This window comes from Schistocerca serialis, chromosome 12 (genome assembly GCF_023864345.2).
Source record: "Schistocerca serialis cubense isolate TAMUIC-IGC-003099 chromosome 12, iqSchSeri2.2, whole genome shotgun sequence".
Taxonomy (NCBI): Eukaryota; Metazoa; Arthropoda; class Insecta; order Orthoptera; family Acrididae; genus Schistocerca; species Schistocerca serialis.
In genome coordinates, this window is record NC_064649.1 from 109,243,124 (window position 1) to 109,264,298 (window position 21,175).

General features: G+C 38.7%; 1 protein-coding gene across 7 annotated transcripts in view; it reads left to right on the forward strand.

The window, feature by feature from the left end:
* The window catches only part of LOC126428302 (lysine-specific demethylase 4C-like), a 383,324-nt gene that overhangs the window by 121,021 nt on the left and 241,128 nt on the right, over positions 1–21,175 (forward strand). For all 7 annotated transcript variants that reach the window (XM_050090225.1, XM_050090224.1, XM_050090228.1 and 4 more), the window contains 3 exons: positions 2,710–2,781; positions 3,559–3,733; positions 10,298–10,513. In XM_050090225.1, the coding sequence (XP_049946182.1) occupies positions 2,710–2,781; positions 3,559–3,733; positions 10,298–10,513 (463 nt within the window). The remainder of the gene's footprint in view (positions 1–2,709; positions 2,782–3,558; positions 3,734–10,297; positions 10,514–21,175) is intronic.

A 21,175-nucleotide genomic window follows, 5' to 3' on the forward strand; every position in this document is an offset into this window, starting at 1 on the left:
CTCGGCTCGTGACCCTGTTAGTTTAATCCTAGATGACTGAAAAACTGTGGCCCGATCAGACGTGTCCCGATTTCAGTTTTAAGAGCTGACGGTAAGGTTCAAGTGTGGCGCAGACTCCACAAAGCCACGGACCGAAGTTGTCAACAAGCCATTGTGCAAGCTGGTGTAAGCTCCATAATGGTGTGGGCTGTGCTTCCATGGAATGGACTTTTACCTTTGATCTGATTGAACCGATTGTTACGACCACTTGCAGCCATTCGTGGAATTGTTATTGATGACAATTTGCTATGCCGCTGAGCCACAGTTGTTTGTGGTTTGTTTGAAGAACATTCTGAACATTTTGACCGATTGATTTGAGCACAGGCATCACCTGAAATGAATCCTATTGAACATTTATGGGACAAAATCGAGAGGTCAGTTTGTGCAACACTTTTGCAATTATGGATGGCTATAGAGGCAGCCTGGATCAATATTTCTGCAGTGGACTTCCAAGGACTTTGTCAATCGTGCCATGTCAATTTGATGCACTACACCAGGTGAAAGGATGTCTGACAGGATATTAGGAGAGATCTCGTGACTTGTATATTAAAGGTTTAAAATAGTAAGGCAAGTATTGCAGTTAGAAGCTTTGTATGTATCTTGAGACAGCGTTACTTGAGACACACAAATTACACAGACTGTATACAGCCAGTATTTGAGAATGAGAGCACTTCATGACTTGCAGACTTGCAACAAAATTAACATATAAATTTAAATTAACACGAAACTTTTTCTCATCTACACCTCATAAAGGAAAACAGTTTATCACTTACTTTATTTTCACTGTTCATGCAGTAAAACACAGCATCAACAGGAAGTTCTAAATTATTATGTCTTTGCTACTAACTCTATTTGCAAAGCATTTTGCAGACATCATTCGCATATACCACAAAATGTACCTGCAAAATGATATTACTGTATGACACGCAGAGCAGAAGATTTGATGGCATAAACTTTGAGATGCATGAAAAACTTAGCTTTTACTTAAAACAGAGCACAGATTGCCCCAACTACTCTCATACAGTGCTTTATAATAAGCCCCACCGACACTTTGTGCCGCTCTGTGCTGTGCAAAGTGAAGGAAAAATATTTGGCCTGTGTGGTCGTCAAACAATGCCACGCCGTGTGTCGACAAACAAGTTCTGTGCAGTGTCGGTACGTCAGAGGATGGATTAGTTTGTGCGCGATTCAGTTTGGACAGCATTTCTCATTTTTCTGTCTTACTTACACATGTGCATGTTCAATGGAATACCGCTATGCACCTACAGGTATTCTGTGCTGCACATTTATGCACAGCGTTGTGTGACGCGGCACATCTAGTCTGGACACGACTCGTAAGAGTACTTAACAACTTACCACAATTCCAAACTTTTTAAAACTTTTTCTCACATACATGCTTAATGCCATATATTTACCACATTAACTCCTTTGTAAAGTAATCAGATGTTTGAAACTGTTTTATACATGTAAATTTGATTCCTTAATAAGTGGGGTGGGGGGGGGGGGGGGGGGCTAGTGGTTGATGTGTAAAAACAGTTGCTGGTGATGAAGGTCGACCTCAAAGTATTTGTATTTTTAAGATGGCTGGTAAGTAATGAATTTGTAGGAAGACATAAAGGGAAACAACATATAACCATTGTAATATCATATTTATTACTCAATAAATACAGCAATAGTTTGGCATTATATATCTGACAGACTATAAAAGTAACATTTTTGTCGTATTTCCCCTCGAGTCTACTGCATTAGTGACAGAGAACAGTCTTGTAGAAGCTGATGTCTATCAGTGGAATGGAGGCACACTTCATCCCCAACGAAGGTTAAACCCAAGCAAATCTTGACAACTCAAAAAGTCGTGCACTGTTTTTTGGGACAGAAAAGGCATTTTGCTGATTGATTTCTTACCATGAGGCCAAAAAGTCAATGCACATGGTTACTGTGAGACCATTAAGAAATTGTACCACGCAATACAGAACAAGCGCTGAGGATTACTGTCAAAAGGTGTTGTTTTTTCCCACAATAATGGCCGATTGCACACGGCAAATGTGACCAAACAACTCTTATGAGAATTTCACAGGGACGCGTTTGATCATCATCCGTACAGCCTGGACCTCACTCCTAGCGACTTTTCTCTCTTGTTACACCTAAAATCTGTCCTTGGTGGTCAACATTTCAACAGTGAGGACGAGCTAAAAGAACATGTTACCACATGGTTGAATACACAGGCGGCAACCTTCTATGAAGTAGGCATACAGAAACTTGTGCCACGCTATGATAATTGCCTACAAAGTTTCGCAAGCTATGTAGAAAAATAGTTTAACAGTTGTAGATTTTTGTACCATAAATATTTTTTGTGTGTCTGTACGCATTTGTTTTATACAACCGAAGAGAACTTACTTTGTGGACATACCTTGTATATCCCATTGATTACATGCTCCTTGCCCCATGAAACTTCTTTATATTCATACTGTGAATGAATGCTTTGTTGAATTCTTGTCACACTGTTTTAATAAACAAGTTAGCATGTTAGAAGTTAGTTGGAAGGCGAGCGCCAGAAATCTGGTTGGTTTTTACTCTAGGGAGTTTATATTTTGTTGTGTACTCTGTGAAGAACCATTATGTTAACTACCAATGGAATGTAATTTAAAAAAAATTCTTTTTGTGTTTCAGAATGAAGCAATACTGAAGAGAATCAGTCAAGCTTTGTCACTAGCAAGGGCCAGAGCACGATCAGAAGACAATGTGAGTACATAATTAACTTAATGACTTAGCTTGGAAATTCTTGTAAGAATCCTTTTGTAGTTGTAGAGAAAATACACCATCTGTTTAAAAGCACCTGGATATTCCTATACGATGCAGATTTGAAGACTAGATGTCACAAGAGGCAGTATAAAAAAAGGTGGAGAATATTGTGTTGTCACTAAGAAGCACAGTTGGTTGATAAAGAGAGCTTAGAGACTTTTAATGTGGAATAGATGGATGCCACTTGTGTAGCTCACTGTACTTGCATTCAAAAGGGGTGATGTTCAAATCCCACATATAGGTGGTTTTCCATTATGGCTAAGACAAATCCTTCAGAAAAAGTGTTGTAGATTTTTTACTTCATTTTATCCTTTCTGAGATTGTGATGATTCTGTATTACCTTGTGATTCACACATTGCGTTAAATTATTTCACCACATATGAACCTATACTCTAAGACGTCTTAATTCGCTGCTCTTGAGCTCAGAAAACGAACACTTGCCTGTTTTGGTCACTCTCGTGGAAATTCTGACCATTGTGGAAGGTAGATAGCTATCTGGGTATAACTGTGAAATGCTGTTCTCATAAAAGAGACTTATGAGCTACGCTTTCTTTTTTTCACCCATCACCTTTTTTCCCCATTTCAAGTTAGATTAAACCATTACATACAACTCTCAAAAGCACAAACTGTAATATAAGACTAACTTGTTTGACACAATGTGAAATTTATAAAAATGGAGGAAATGTTATGAAGTTTCTTGTTTTCCGGTCCATGCAGCCAAATTCCAAAGGTAGCGCAATTTCAAAGGCTGGGGCATGGAGGAAAGGAGCACCTTCTGATCGCTCCCTAGACAGAGTGGGAACTTCTGCATCAGAAGGCGGTAAATCTAGTCGCCCAGTCTCCGGCAGATTTTCAGAATTCGCAGTTCCTAGCAGTGTCGACAGTCAATCAGGTAATTTTCAATTTCTTTGTAATTCTTTCTTTCATTTTTTATATAATTTTCTCTGATCGTACTGTTGTTAAAACAGATTTAAACTAGTATAAAATTAATATTGAATGAAATGGGAGGAGGAGAAGAATGTACCAGTGCATTATCTACTTAAGTAGTATTGAAATGTCATTGACCCGTGATATCATGATTAAATGAGAGTCACTCATTGACAGTTTTCTTATTGATGTTGCTAAATCATTGTCCATAGATAGGCCATCAGTTTGTCAGAAATAACAGTTGCAAAATGTCAAAATAGAATAATTTGTGTCTGTGTTGTGCACTTCCATAGACAAAGAATATTTTTACAAAATGGCTCTCAACATCTGTGCGGAACACATGATTGTCATGTATGATAAAGGCCAGACACAGTTGTTCTACCTGCAGTGAATGTAAATGTTCAGCTGCAGTAACCAACCATTCTTAGGTTAAATCATTGTCTGTGAAAGGGTGCAAGGACTATACTAAAAGTAATGCAACTTGTAGCTAATCCAAACAGCACACTCAATTAATTTTTCTTCCTCTTGATAGAGCTTGAAGTTTCAAAACCTCTTATATATGTTCAGGTCCTATACATTTCCATTTCCGTATTCTGTGCCATGGTAAGTTATGTAATGCCATTGTAAATTGAGTATTCTGAAAGTATTCAGCATCTTACGGTACAATAAACATTTTGCGAACCCAATATTTTTGTGTAAAATGATAAAGAGTCCTCGCACTGCAAACTGAAATGGATGATGTTGTCAGTGTTAACACAATGCCAGCTTGCCATTGCTGCTATAAGGTGGCACTGCTGTCAAAGCTTCCCTCCCTATTTCAAGGGTAATGCTTCTCCAATTGCAAGTGAGAGCGTAAGCAGGTGCGAGTGCTCACACTCTGTCGAGTGTCGGTGATTGTATGAGAGTTTGTGTAGTGTGGTGTCATGGTATGATGATGATAGAAGGCAGAAGGTCAAATCCTGTGTTAGCATGTAGCAGACTCCTCTCAAATAACAATGAGGGGGCCAACGACCTCAGTTCCCTAAGTCACTGAAGATTGGTTTGGAATTTCGTCCAGGTCATTGTTGCAAAGTGTGGTGATTGGGAATGTATTCCGCAAACTTACGGCTAAATACTGAAAATTTTTCCTATCACAAGATTTGAGCAAATTATTTCAGTCAATTGCTACCTTACAGGCATTCAGTGGCGACCACGGCTACAGGGGCGAGTTGAGATAATTAGAAAGTATGGTACATGTACTGACAGCATTGAACTAACAAACTTCACCTGAGAGCTCAGTGTGTTTTGAGACTACTGGTAACAAAACATGTTGATTTGAGTTCAAGTCTCAATCTGACATGTATTTTCAACTTGTCGGGAAGTTTCAGCAAAGGGTATTATTTTGTCCTTGTTGGTGTATAGTGTAAGGATTTTAATATCTAATGGTAATGGTAATGGGATGTAACAGCAAGCCCTGTGCAATGCTGGTAATGATTCATTACCAGTCAGAAGACACCTTCTCTGTCATTAAGATGTTAAATTCCAATGGTCCTCCCTATCATTCTGGAAATACCACCAAAAATTTAGGCAGTCTGCCATACAGCTACTAGGTGAAAAATAAGTGGACGGATGAGAAGATACATGAACTATTTTTATTATTAGAAAAGCAGGAATAGTTCAACTTCAACTTTTGTGTTGTTTTCAGTTTTTAAGTTGCACTTCCATAGATGTCAACCCTTTGTAATATCTGTATTCTAACAGCTCATAAACTACTTAATATCTAACCGTGAATCTTTTGTGCTCTACTATGTTCATCTGATCTTTTTAAACTGAGGCCCATTTTTTCCTAAAAAAATTATTTAATGGTAAAACTTTGACACATTTAAGTTAAGTGCGAAGGTGAATTGATAGGATCCTCATACTTTGCATCTGACCAAACGTTTCACACATTTATGGCCCATCTGAAGGCATCGGCCTGGAATTGGATACAACTCCTAAGCTGTGGCTGAATATTCAGGCGTATTCTCTTTTCCAGTGGTGAGAGAAGCACGAGAGCTTGTGTAGAATTTTGCAAGTAGGCGAAAGATTCTGGAAGACTTATGTTCAGAGTTGAAATGGGGCCTTATGTCAGTGGGTTAGTGAACTTAAAGGGAAAAAATTTGGGCTAATCCAATCTGGCATGCAGTATTGATCTGTCAGGAAATTTCAATACAGTATGAGATGCTACCCAAAATTTCTGTGAATTACGCTCTAACAATTGGCAGTACAAACTTCCACTACGAGGCCCTTCTAATTGTATCTTTAGACTGTGTGTGGCACGTGTCACCATTGTGGGTGCATCAGTGTTGATTTTTTTTTTCTCTACATGTTCTACTGTATACACGCGTGTCTGAAGCACGGCCATCGATGATGATCCACAGTTATACGAAATAATGTGAAAATAATTTGCTGACTGTAAATGCCTGGAATTGGCTGTACTAGCTATGGATTACAATCCAGTTTGACATATGGAAATTCGTGCGAGGCAGAGACTCGAACTCAGATTTCCCACTTGCTGCAAGTAATCGCCTTAACCTCTTTTGCTGTCCGTGCACACTCCTCGAACCACTCCAAACCTCCATACGAGATGTGATCAAAAGTAAAGTGTTTTCTTAAAGAATTTTTATTTATTCGTTGTCATCAAATTTGTCCCCTTCAAACTAATCCCCCTCAGATGTAATACACTTGTATCAGTGCTTTTTCCGAACTTAGAAGCATTTCTGGAACTCAATTTCCGCTATGGTGTTGAGCTCCTTTAGTGATTCTGTTTTTATCTCAACAGTGGTAGAAAAATGACGTCGTTACATGGTTCTCTTCAGCCACGGAGATAGAAATGTCCAATGAATACGATGCCTGATGAAATGTAACGGTTTTGTTTTTTGTCAAAACATTGTGAACGAGCATTGAGGTGTGACAGATCATTATTGTGTTGCAATTTCCAGGACTGGTTTTACCACAATTTTGAGTGTTTTCTTCTAATTATTTCATGTAAACACTGCATAACTTCCAAGTAGTAGTCCTTTAATTGACTGTATGATCATAAGGCAGGAACTCATATGCACTGTCCCATTATAATGGAAGAAAACCATGAGAAGAACTGTCACATATGATGGAACTTGTTAAATGTTTTTCCGCCTTGGCTCTTCAAGCAGTTTCCATTGTGATGATTGGGCCTTGGGTTTCAAAATCGTACCTGTACAGCTGAATTTTGTCACCTGTTGTAACCTTCTTCAGATGATCTGTATTGTCATGGACTTCATTCAGCTATTCCTGAGTGATGTATACACGATGTCGTTTTTAGTTGACATTCAACAATTTTGGAATAAATTGTACTGCTATGTGTTTCGTGCCCAAAACATCTGAAAAAATTGCTTGGCATGAACCAGAGCATATGCTGACATCATCAGCAACCTTTCTAATGGTGATTCAGTAATTTTCCAGATTCATTTTCTTTCTGTCTTCCACAGTTGTCGGTAACCAATGTGCTAGGGCATCCAGGGCTGTCATCCTAAGTGTCTTCTCACTCCTGTTTGAAATGTTTATACAACTCGTAATTTCTTGTCTTAATCTTAGTAGATTCTCCAAAAGTCACAGTCAACTTCTTGAGTACGCTCCTCCACTCTATTCCATTATTTAAAGCAAAATTTAATGCAAATTGTTTGATCCACCTTTTTCAAAAATAAAAATTGCTGAGCTGTTGTGAACACAGATAACTTTTAGACCGTCAGCTGTAAAAGTAAATATTCAAAACAGCTGAAAATGCAAACATGTTTTAGGAACATGTCTACCAACAAGATGAAAAAACTGAAAATCCTATCCTGGGAACTTTAAAAAAAAATTCTGTTACTTTTTGATCACACCTTGTATGTCACACTGACTACTTGCTTACATTGTACTCCACTAAATTCATCACGTAACTTCCAAAATTACTTGGATTCCTGCGACAGGGCAAAAGAGACAATGTGGAATCAAGACCAGTGTTGTTATTGTATAATACTTACATCCCTGTCAAGGAATTCACAGCCAGTGATGAAGTAACAAAGGATCTACTAAAGTTTTGTTTTAAGCTCTGAAAAACTGTAGTTGAAGACCACCACATGCTAAGGGAGGCTTTTGGTAAGTGAGCTATGGGCCAAGCGAGAGCGTCTGAGCGATGTTAAGACATTTCGGTATGGCTGGCAGTTTGTGAAGGATGACACACTCAGGCTGACTGCTATAATTCACAGCTATGAAAAACTTCGCCGAAAGTGCGTGTAATGATCCAGCAGGACAAAAAACAGACAATCCACGATGTTCGTGAAACCATTGTAATTACATAAGGGGCATCTCAACACATTCCTGCTGACGAATTGCAGCAAAGTTAGTTCCTTATTGCCAGCCAGTGAGACTGTTGGGTTCGTACGTGTTGAACTGCAAATAACAGTTCCAGATGATCCAAATTTCCTGTTTGGTGTTGTAACTACCAATAAATCACAAGTGTACTATTATGACCCAGATACAAAACAGCAATTGTTCCAGTGGAAGGCAGCACTCTCTCCACACCTCGAAAAGTGTGCCACATTCATACCAACATTGAGCTGACACTCGAGACTATTTTTGACTTTCATGGAATTGTCCATAAGGAATTCACCCATGCGGTCGATCAGTCGTAGGGAAGTTTTACTATGTTGTTTTGAGGAGACAGAGGGAAGATATTAGAAGCAAGTGGGTCACGACATGGAAGAACAAAGACTGGTTGCTGCATTGTGACAATTAAGCCTAGTTTACATGACAGCACTAGGTTGCATGCAACTGCGCTACCTGACTAATCAGCATACACAGTGCTAATTTGCGCAACTTGTTTGTGAAACTAAGTTCTTTCGTATTGTTCCAACTTTGGCGACACTACTTGCACGTGTTTCTGATGTTAGGTGTGTCAGTATAGTGTAAACAAACTCAAATATGCAATTCAGAATGGAAGAAATACCGCTCTTTCATGTATGCCATACATAGGTGTTTGGGGAATTTCAGTGATGTTGACTACAAAAACAGAAGGCAACCTGTTGCTGAATTTGTGGCCGTCCTACACGATCTGAACTTTGAAGGACACGCGAGCTACAGTACACAATACATTCAGTCAGGAGTATTATACAAATGAGCTAAGAAAAATACAGGCAAGCACAACATCTGACGCTGGAACTGCCTGCATCTAAAAGGCGAAAATCCCGTGGTTCAAGTTGGCTGGTTTGTTTTTTGAGGAAAATTGTGTACAGGAGAAAAGGATACAGAAGTCTGCCAAACTGCGTTCTTTACTCAGTATTTATTTATTTGAAAAGTCACATTCACAATTTTTACTACCGGTATATATTTTTAAATTCTTAAATTTTGCCAAGGTACGAAGGTAGATGGAAAATGATTCTCTTCTTAATGCGGCCTGTTTTGAATAATTATTGCTGCCGACTTGCAGCTTTGCGTGTATCAGCCTCCTGGCATTTGTGCTTCTCCATTCCTTGGCTGATAAACTACGCTATCCACATTCTCTTCACACATTACAGTATCTTTTTTCATTATTGCATTTTAACTGTATTTAAAAGAAACGTGAATTGGTCTGGTGACATTCAGAGATAATTTAAATAACTCTTAGGTTGCTGAGCAACTGAGCTGACTTCTATTCTTGATCCAGTCAAAAACTCAAAACATGTTCCTCGACTTTACTTTTGTCTTGTGCAATGATTTTGTGCAAAGAAGTGTTAACTCCACCACAGCTCGTACAGCCGTCACTATTCGTACAGTTGCTAAGAATATACAGCTCTCACAAATGATGAAACTGAAGTGTACTCTATCGGCGCCGTGTTTATAGACATGTACGAAACCATTTGCGTGCAACTCTTTTCATGCAATGAGTGGCACAAGCCACTGTTGTTGTGTAAACTAGGCTTTACCCTGCAAACATATCGCTCACAGTAGGGGAAATTCCTGGCAAAAATAACTAAACTGTCCCTCACGTACCCTGCTTGCCTGATTTTGTCCTTTGCATTTCTTCTTCCTCCTGAAATTGAAGGGCGGGATTTGGTTTCCGTAGAACAGATTTGAGTGGAATCTCAACTAATTTTTGAATACGATTCAACCATCAGACTTCTAGCACTGCTTCCAACGGTGGGAAAGAGGCTGGTAGCATTGTATACAACTGAGTGGAGGACTACTTTGATGGTGGTGGTTGAAATTAAGACGTAATGTAAGTTTTCTGATTTTTACAGGGATATTCTCAGAAATTTTGTGTAGTACCTTTTATATTTCCTGCTGCAGAATGAAAATTTGATTCTGGCCATATCTGTATTTATTGTTGATGGCTGTTATATATAGTGATGGCACACATTGTTTGTGTGAGAATAATATTCTATCAAATGAGTACAGTGATGCAGGTGGGGATTAGGTAATAAACTTGAAAGTGGAGGTTTCACTCAAACACAGATGCCGTTTCAGTGTGCCCCGGTTTGTTACGGTCTTCAGACGTATATCTCTCTCGACACAGGTGACGCGAAGCAGTGGAGACGTGCTACAGCGTACCGGCAGCAGCGTAAGCGCGGCAGCAGGCTCAACGGCGTGGGCCCGTCCGGTCGGCCTCCGAGGCCGCCCGTCCGTCCACCGATATCTGCCCGCAAGAATCTGAGTCCTGCCGATCAGCAGAAGCTTATAGAACTGCAAAAAGTGCTGGATGACTTTGTGGAGAATGTTATCCTCGAGAAAGGTAAGTCTGTTTTCATTTGGTGGTTGTGAATATTGATAACTGTTCAAAATGATGTCTTTAAACTTTCCAGCCACAAAACACTGCCAGCACACATTTAAGCAGCAGTATTCAGAAATGAGGTTGTAACACTCTTCATTTGATTACCATTTGGATTATCTTACCTTAGGGTTTCTGTTAATTCTTTAAATCCCTCACAACAATTGCCAGTATAGCCTTGCTGCAAGATTGTGACTAATTCATTCCTTCATTCCTATCAGCTGTCTGGTGACTTAAGCATTGGGTGGGTGGGGACGAGCTTGAACTGGCCACAAATCTTGTTGGCAAGAATTTTTTAATTACAAACTAGTCGTTCTTATTTATATTTCATTCATCATTGCTTGTAGCTCTCGCTCTCTCTCTCTCTCTCTCTCTCTCTCTCTCTCTCTCTCTCTCTCTCTCTCTCTCTCTGTCTCTGTCTCTCAAGCATGGAGGAAACATTAATTTATTTCCTTTTAGAGTTGGATGTGGAACAGACCTGCTTTGTGTGTGCGAATATGTGCGTTTTACTTCCTTAATTGATTGTGATCTCTATTCAGTAACACAGTGGCATTGTTGCACACAAACTGAGAGTGTAATAATAATTTCAATACAAACATCCTATAACTTTGGAGCTGCATTCTTTCTTGCTTCTGTGTGTTTTGAGTTTTAAATTCCTTTCTGTTGGGTTCTTTCGTATTGAAGTTTCTGCCTGTATGAAGTCCCCGTACTTGTCAGTGGGTCAGTACCGACTTCTGGAAGTCACTTTGGATTTCTGCCAGTCAACATATTTTGGATTTCCAGACTTCACTGATGAAGTGCAAGATTTCTCCTCCTCATTAACTTTATTGGTCATATTGGATCCATTGGACCACTTGAGTCATTTCATACTCAATTTTTCTTTGGAAGTTGTAATGTTTGGCATTTGCAATCCACCCACGACTGTTTAACTTTTTCTGATCACAATTTTCTCAGTAGACATTCTGTGTGTAATTTCTGCTGAAAATTTGTGGTTCTCAAGAAGAGTATTAATTTTAACTTTGTTCTCCTGCATCTGTTACCTGGAGACCAACAGCTTTAAGATCTTGCTGAATTTCTCAGATCCATTGTCCTTCTGTCTTCATTCTAATATTTCTCGTCACAAGGTGTTTTAAAATTCTGTGTCCTTGCATTTGCAAGACATTAAAGAAATAAGAATCTTTTCCTTTTCATTGCACTGTTGATTCAGCTAATCTCCCAGCAGTTACACTATTAATCAAAAGTTTTTGAACATTAGTGATTTTGAGGAAAGAAATGGAAATTGGAACCAGAAATGTTAGAAATATTCAAAATTTAATTTGGAATGATCTTTTATTGAAACTAAATACATGCAGCCAAATTTTACTCTCCTCAATCACTGCTCTGCAAATGGGAGGCATTCTTTCTGTCAGCTTCGGCAGGGTTTCCTCGATGATATGCCACCATTCCTCTTGTAGTTTGGTCCCAAGGCTGTTCAATACGATTACATTCGAGGAATTGGGACAGCCAGATCACATTTTTCAATTCCTTCTTTTTTTGTAAATTTGCCAAATATTCTATCCACAGTTTTGAAGTGTGTTTAGGGCCGCTAACTTGCTGTAGGATGAATCCCTTGCCAATCAGTCATCTTCCATGTGGCTTTGGCTGATACTGTAGAATGCGATTGTAGTCCTGTTTCTTTGTACAAGATCACAGGTCTTAAAACTTCAAAAACACCCCCAAACCATAAGGGAACCCCTTCCATGCTTTAATGTTGGAGATACATATTGGTGTAACAATCACATTTGTTCACCAGGTGACTGCCGAACAAACTTGCATCGCTTTTTGCCAGAGACCTCAAATTTGGATTTTTCAGTGAAAAATGACTTTTTTTCCCACTGATTTACTGTCCAACTTCCATGTTGTCTTGCCCAGCATAGGTTCTTCTGCCTAATAATAGCCATCAGTAATTCTTTCCATCAGTAATTCTTTCTTAGCCTCCACACACCCGTTAAGGTTCACTGCCTGAAGACGTCTTTCCATAGTACTTACTCGCTGGCTTTTCCCTATTGTGGCTGAGTTTTATTGCTGAAACTGGCGCTGTTTTGAAGCAATCACATTTACTTGTGACTATTATATATTTGTCATCACTTTTTTTATGTGTCTTTTGGTTCTACCCTATTGAGTTTGGTCTATATTCTGGGGGATATACACATGCCTCTGTAAGGTATAATGGACACGTCTCTAGGAAATATTTGAATGTGCTATTTGTTGCATAGTAAGACAGGCTGCACGTAAAGATGCAATTGCAGAACATTTCTCTGTTCAAAGCTCCTTTCTTTGTCCCATTATCGATGTTTACACTGGGCACTCACTGAAGTTCACTCTTTGATATCTCATGCATAACTACATGCCCCTTTCTCATCTGTATATGTGTTTACAGATTTGTTGACATCCTATGAAAGCCATCTAATGAGGAAAGGTTATATTATGCCACCACTATACAAAATTAACAACATGCAATGCTTGGATCCTGAACAGCGAAAAGCTATGTTTTGAATGATTTCATTTTTAAAAGTGTGGCACGCTACTCTTAAACATTATATTCAGCATTACACTGGGGGAACACTATAGCTAATTCATATTCGAATCTGATGACCAGCTTTCTTTTTTAATCTCATTTCCATGGCGTTCGAAAACTTTTGATTGATAGTGTAGTTTCATTGGAGATGATTCTCCAGATTACTTTGACTTCGTATTTTTTCTTTTTCCAAATTCTGATGATTCTTCTTTCATTTTTAAGTTGGTACAGGGGTTCAAAGCGTAAGTGGCTGCCAGTAGGGTTACAGTTTCGTAGTGTGTGATCTTTGTATCTAGTGAAAAGTGTTTCATGTTATACATTGATCAGTTTAGAAATTGAGATTATATCATTTTGTTTACTCTCTGTATTATTGTTTCTTTCTCCTTTATACTGTAAAACCATGTTAATCTTTTGGTTGTTCATGAAAGCTTTACTTATAGGGTACGTATAATCCTATTTTTAAGGTGACTTTTTGGAGACTGGTGATCTGGGTATGAACTTCTTCCATGTCAAGAGCTAAAGATAACTAAATCATCCACAAACCCAATTTTGATTGCAACAAGTTTTCTTTCTTCCAAATCTTCATTACACAATCAAGAACTACATTGAAAAGCATTGTGGGTAATCCATCTCCTCATCTGAGACTGGTTCTTATTGTGAAAGCATTTGAAATGTCTTCTCTGAACTTCATGTGGGAATTTCTATTTCTTAAACTTAATTTGGTGTTTTTTCATTAATTTCGGATGAAGGCAATATGATGTGACAATTCTTAGATGTCTGGCTGTGTGAATACTACTATACGCATTTTTGAAAGCTATGAATTAAATGAAGAGCTGTTTATTTCTGTACTTGTAATACTGGTTTGTTGGTGTCAGACAGAGAATTTGGTCTGTGCAGCTTCTGTATGGGCGAAATCCTCCTTGGCATTCTCCAGCTTACAGTTACAGTGTGTTTTTGATCTTGGTGTAAATTATACGGCAAAAAATTGTATGTGCAGTCGGCAAGGATTATTCCTCTATAATTATGTGGACTGGTTTTATCTCCTTTTTCTAAACAATAGTTGGATTATTCCTGTGGTCCAGTGCTCTGAAATTCTCTCTCTGATCCACATTTGAACTAGATGTTTGTGAATATTTAGTATTGCAGTTTTCCTGAATTTTTCCTGGTTTTCTATGGTTCCAGGCTTCACTGCATGTTATATACTTGCTCTCTGATTGTGAGTTCTACCTCACTGATCGTTGGGTGATATGAGAGATCAAGGGTGGTTGAAATGGACATGTCCACAATTACTGAAAATGTTTCTAGCAGGTGATAGCTATTTATAATTTTTTTGATTGTCCATGTGAAGATCTCCTTTTTCTTGGTTACAGTGTGCTAACTTTTCTTATTTATCTCTCTGCATTAATGCTGGGGGTTCATATTTTTTAAAGATAATTGCTGAACTTTTTGTAATAATCTCAAGATTGCTTTTTCCTAAAAATTTTGTCCATCCTCTGTAGGACATTTTAAAAATGTTTATGTTTTGTTCGTCTGATTATTTTAGGGATGGGATGCTTTATTATTATTATTATTATTATTATTATTATCATCAATAAATATGTTTCTTCTGGGTTCTGGGCGTGATGGTTTATCCAAGCTTTGTGTCTTGTCTTTACAGCCTGGTCATTTTCTTCATTTTGCCAGCAATGTTTTTTCCCTGGTATTAATTGGAGCTAATTCTTCTACTACAAAATTTTTGAGGGTCAATTCTTGTAGTGATTTAGTGTTTGGTAGCTTCCCCCACAGTTAATGTAGTATTCAGTATTTTTTTTATTAATTTGCTTCAGTTGAATTTTCTCCTGCTTTTATTTTGAGGTTTCCTCTTACCATAGGGGTTAATTTTATTTTGGTCTTTACAATTTAGTAGTCAAATCCTGTGCTTATTGCCCTTATGACTTTATCCATGCAGATGTGGCCTAGCTAACCTTTGTCTTCCCTGAAGTTGGGGCATTTCCAGGTTTTTTCATTTATATTTAATCCAGGAGATCCCAGAATTTTTTGTTCTGTGTCTCAGGGTTCTAGTTTGTGTGTGTGTGTGTTTGTGTGTGTGTGTGTGTGTGTGTGTGTGGGGGGGGGGGGGGGGGGGCGTGCATTCATGTGTGTGCATGCGTGTTTTAATAATTGTGTAAATGTTATTTGCAGATTTCAAAGTTACAGTTACAAGCCTGGGCAATAAACGCATAGTCATTTATTCTGAAATTTACTAAAGTTCATTTCCTCTTGACATGGAGAACCAAACAATACAAATGTTCAGTAAAGAATATGAAACAACTGTCTGCCAACCTGAAGTTTTTAGCTAGTAGTCAGAATAGGGTAATAGGGAAGTAATAAATTGCCTGAAAAACAAATGGCCAGGTATGTATACTGACAGATGCAAATCTCATGAGGAAGTTGGTTGCACATTTTATTATCGTAGGTTGTGTAGATAGCTAAACATCTTTTATTACCACCATTAAGAAGTATTTACACTGCAGAATAAACAGCTGTTAAAGAAGCCGTTAACTTTGGAACAGAAAAAGTGAATAAAACAATAATTCTGACTGATTCTAGAAGTGCCTTGGAGTAATTTGAGCATTGATAGTGGAAAGATGATCACAGTTGTATCTACAGTGTGGTGAGTTTAATAAGAAAGCCAACAATGAAAATAAATCCGTACATTTAATGTGGTAAAGGGGTTCTCAGGTATTTGGCATAATTGAATAGTACATGGTCTTGCAAAAGAAAGTGTCAAACAAGTGGACCAGGTATGATAGATTCTCCCACATGCAGTGAACATCCAGAAGACGATGGAGATCCTGATCACCATTTTGGGATGTTCCATTTATGCTCCATATTAAAATAAACTTCTTTAAAAGCCTCACAGAACTGAAGACTCCACTGCAAACAAATTTTAAAACATTGATGAGTGAGAACAACGTAATCAATGGTTACCTACAAGAAATGGGGATATAGCTGACACACAGAATACTGTATATGTAATTTTATGTATGTTAAAATTTAACTGCAGTCACCGACCTAAGAAGTTGCAGTGGCTTTATTGTTTGCCACAAAAATCCAATTTAAAAAAAGGAATATGGACAGTTTTCTCGTGATGTATTTTTCCTGGTATTCCTTTATAAAGTTGGTATCCTTGCAATTCCATAGGATCTTGATCAGTGTTCCTAATTTCTTGAAGAGCCATAATTAGAATTTTGTATTTACGATTTAAGTAATGATACTAGGTGGACCCAGATGGTTAACAATCTATGTTGAGGTTTAAGGCAATCTGTGGTTGCAGTCAGTGAAATTCTTAAAAAGACATCCCTCTGTCAACTGTCTGTGGTTTCTTCGAGATGAAGTTAAATCCTCAGAGTAAGATTCTGAAGGATATTCAGAAAGATGGTGATTAGAGATGAAGGATTATACAAAATTATGAATAAGAATATAGTCCAATCGACATAAGATAATCCCCAACAGCTGGCAAAGGATGTGGTTCAGTTGTTCCAGCGAGGGGGGGTGGTATTGTGTGATGAAAGGGACACTCGTTTCTAGATGGTTCTTGCACACGGTGGGAGGATTTGGGCTGTGTGAGGATATGACAAGGGAAATTTGTTTCCAATCCTCCCGCTAGCCCCAAGAATCAGCTACAAAGGAGCACCACTCTTCTCACCCATTGCCACCCAGACTGGAGCAGCCGAACAACATTATTTGTCAGGGCTTTGATTGTATATCGTGATACCCTGAGACAAGGGAGATTCTACCGCAGACCCTTCAAACTCCTATGGTGTTCTGACCTACCAAAATCCTAGTCCCTATGCCACTTCCAATCCCAACCCCTTCTCACAGGGATCATATCCCTATGGAAGACCCAATTCACCCACCCAGTACTTCCTATTCCTGTCCTCTCACAGGCTTATCGAAAGCAGTCCTGTTGTGTACCAGCTTTGATACAGTCATTGCACAGCTTTTGATGTTGGTATGACTACCAACCAGCTGTGTACCAGTACGAATGGTCACCGCCCAGCTATGGCCGGGAGCAAAATGGAGCACTCTGCCGCACAACGTGCAGCCGAACATAACAAACACGGTTGATTTCATTGGCTACTTCACAACCCGGGCCATCTACATTGTCCCTCCACCACACATATATATATATATATATATATAACCGAGGGAAACATTCCACGTAGGAAATATATATCTAAAAACAAAGATGATGTGACTTACCAAATGAAAGTGCTGGCAGGTCGACAGACACACAAAATTCAAGCTTTTGCAACAAACTGTTGCCTCATCAGGAAAGAGGGAAGGAGAGGGAAAGACGAAAGGATGTGGGTTTTAAGGGAGAGGGTAAGGAGTCATTCCAATCCCGGGAGCAGAAAGACTTACCTTAGGGGGAAAAAAGGACGGGTATACACTCGTACCCACACACATATCCATCCACACATATACAGACACAAGCAGACATATTTAAAGACCTTTAAATATGTCTGCTTGTGTCTGTATATGTGTGGATGGATATGAGTGTGTGTGTGTGTGCGAGTGTATACCCGTCCTTTTTGCCCCCTAAGGTAAGTCTTTCCGCTCCCGGGATTGGAATGACTCCTTACCCTCTCCCTTAAAACCCACATCCTTTCGTCTTTCCCTCTCCTTCCCTCTTTCCTGATGAGGCAACAGTTTGTTGCGAAAGCTTGAATTTTGTGTGTATGTTTGTGTTTGTTTGTGTGTCTGTCGACCTGCCAGCACTTTCATTTGGTAAGTCACATCATCTTTGTTTATATATATATCGACCCCCCCCTCCCCCCAGCCTGCAAATCAGTGTGTCTTTACTTTCCATAACTATTTTATATATATACTATTGATCCTACTTAGTAAAATTACAGTTGCTTCTTCAGTACTACGAATCTGTCATGTACGTAATTGCAGTAGTGTACAGCTATACTGTTTGAAAGTTTATTTTCAAGAGTATCGTTGAAGATTTTAGCTAAGTTACTACTGATCGGACTTTCCATTTGTAGACCTGCACCCAGTTTATACTGTTTACCATTGAATGTGAATTAGTTGTGCGTGAGAATAAAATAAAGTAAGTATATTAGATAATTTATTTGTGGTGTGGACATTGTAGGACACATTATTGAACTGCATCTAAATTTACACTGAAGTGCCAAAGAAACTGGTATAGGCATGCGTATTCAAATAGAGAGATATGTAAACAGGCAGAATACGGCGCTGTCGTCGGCAGCACTTGTATAAGACGACAAGTGTCTGGCACAGTTGTTTAGATCGGTTACTGCTGCTACAATGGCAGGTTATCAGGATTTAAGTGAGTTTGAACCTGGTGTTATAGTCGGCACACAAGCTATGGGACACAGCATCTCCGAAATAGCAATGAAGTGGGGATTTTCCTGTATGACCATTTCATGAGTGTACCATGAATATCAGGAATCTGGTAAACCATCAAATCTCCAACATTGCTGCGGCCAAAGAAAGATCTGCAAGAACGGGACCAACAATGACTGAAGAGAATCGTTCTGTGTGACGGAAGTGCAACCCTTCTGGAAATTGCTGCATATTTTAATGCTGGGCCATCAACAAGCGTTAGCGTGCAAACCATTCTATGAAACATCATCATATGGGCTTTCGGAGCCAAAGGCCAACTCGTGTACCCTTGATGACTGTAAGACACAAAGCTTTACGCCTCTCCTGGGCCCGTCAGCAACTACATTGGACTATTGAAGACTGGAAACATGTTGCCTGGTCAGACAAGTCTCATTTCAAACTGTATCGAGAGGATGGATGTGCACGGGTGTGGAGACAACCTTGTGTATCCGTGGACCTGCATGTCAGCAGGGGAGTGTTCAAGTTGGTAGAGGTCTGTAATGGTGTGGGGCGTGACTCTGACAGGTGACACGTACGTAAGCATCATGTCTGTTTACCTGCATCCATTCATGTCCATTGTGCATTCCGATGGACGTAAGCAATTCCAACAGGACAATGCAACATCTAACATGTCCAGAATTGCTACAGAGTGGCTCCAGGAACACTCTTCTGAGTTTAAACTCGTTCGCTGGCCACCAAACTCCCCAGACATGAACATTATTGAGCATATCTGGAATGCCTTGCAACTTGCTGTTCAGAAGAGATCTGCACCCACTCGTACTCTTACAGATGTATGGACAGCCCTGCAGGAGTCATGATGCTTGCACTACTTCAGAAATTAGTCAAGCCCATGCCATGTTGTGCTGCAGCACTTCTGCATGCTCGCGGGGGTCTTACACATTTTTAGGCAGGTGTACCAGTTTCTTTGTCTCTTCAGTCTATTTCTGCTGTGGACATTATGGGACAGGGTATTTAATTACATGTAATGGTATATACATATATACATATGATATATACATATAGATCCTTTTATGATTATACAACTTTATAAGCTCACTAGATCAAGGAAACAGACTTTACATTTTCTGGAATCTGAAGTTCCTCATGTTTTTATACGTGTTGAGTGATGCGTCACCAATTTTTGTTGGTTGTGATCAAAACTGGATAGGAAATTCAAGCAGATTCAGTTTTCAGTATTCATGGCTGCTTTTAAAGGTGCTCATTAGGCCTCACGTTTATGTTATTGTTGCAGGATTAATCTTCTGCATACGAAACTGGAAATAATGCACATTGCAGAAGTTACTTACATCATCAATCTCACACACGAGGAGCATTGTTTCGAATTGTAATTTGTACAAAAAGAAATTAAATAATAATAATAAATAAAAATAATAATATTAATTTTTTATTACTAATTATTATAGGAAAGGCAAAAAAAACTGATTACTCTTAACTTTGGGAACTTTCATAAATTGTAAAATGAGAAGTTGTTGTGTTTGAGCAGGATGTATATGCTATGGGACAACTGGGGAAAAACCCAGGAATATTTTCATCTGGGGAAAAAACACTCAATTTTTTTTAGAATTCCAGGAATTTTCATTGTTTTAGTCATGTGTTAAATTTTTGTTAGACTGGACTGCTACTGCAGCAGTGAAACATAAATGAGAGAATAGTATGAAAATGAAACTTCAGTCCCAAAGAAAATGCACAACAACAAAATACAGTGCCCACACAAGCGTCTGCTGACAGCAAAATGTTTCAAAGGCTTTAGGATGAAAACTATGCAGTACTTCATAACGATAAATTGCATTCGACAAGCTTGATGTCACAACTGTTCATATTTCTGAAGGGCACCATGGCACCATGCACAACTGACGGATTGCAATGACCTGTCACGGGGGCGACAGATCACGTCGGTGATTGCATGTGTGTGGGTATATCGCAAAGATTGGTTGCTGATCACTGGTGGAAATCCCAGGCAATCTGATGGATCGAATGCGAATTTATGCACGCAAAATGGCTGCAACTCATTTCTCTATTTATTAAGTGTGGTTATGCAGTTTTGTTGGGACCACGAACTACTCTCGGAAGTGAAGTGGAAGCCAGAGTTGCCATTTATATTAAGAAGTAATACAAAGTACAGCCTCTGATTTTGTGGTGGTTAGCATTTTGAAGATTGTGCTGCAGAAGTAGAATTGATGGGAAGTTTGAATTCATGATACAGTGGCCTCCCTCTTATGATTCATGGTTTTTTATGAAATAATTTTATGCATTATTAAAGTTCAAATGTTGTCATATGTACCTACTGTAGTGCTAAGAGGTAATTTTAATTATATGTTCAGGGCAAATCTATTATATAGTTATGTCATTTAATAGAATCTAACTCTCCTTTATACAATTTATAACAAGAGTTACGGTAATCAGTAGTGCTGCTGTTGACAACATTCTATAGACTTATTGTGTAAATACGTGGAGTTCATTTATAAGACTAATGAATGTAAAGGAATTGAGGACTAATAAATGTAAAATGACTTGTATTGGCACACTGGAAGGATATAAACAACACATTCGGTGTCACTGCAAAATGTAATATATTATGTAAAGTAATTTAACAGTTCCCTTCAAAGTTAAGTTCCCTTTTACGCAAGATGAGTTATGTTTTGTGTGAGAAT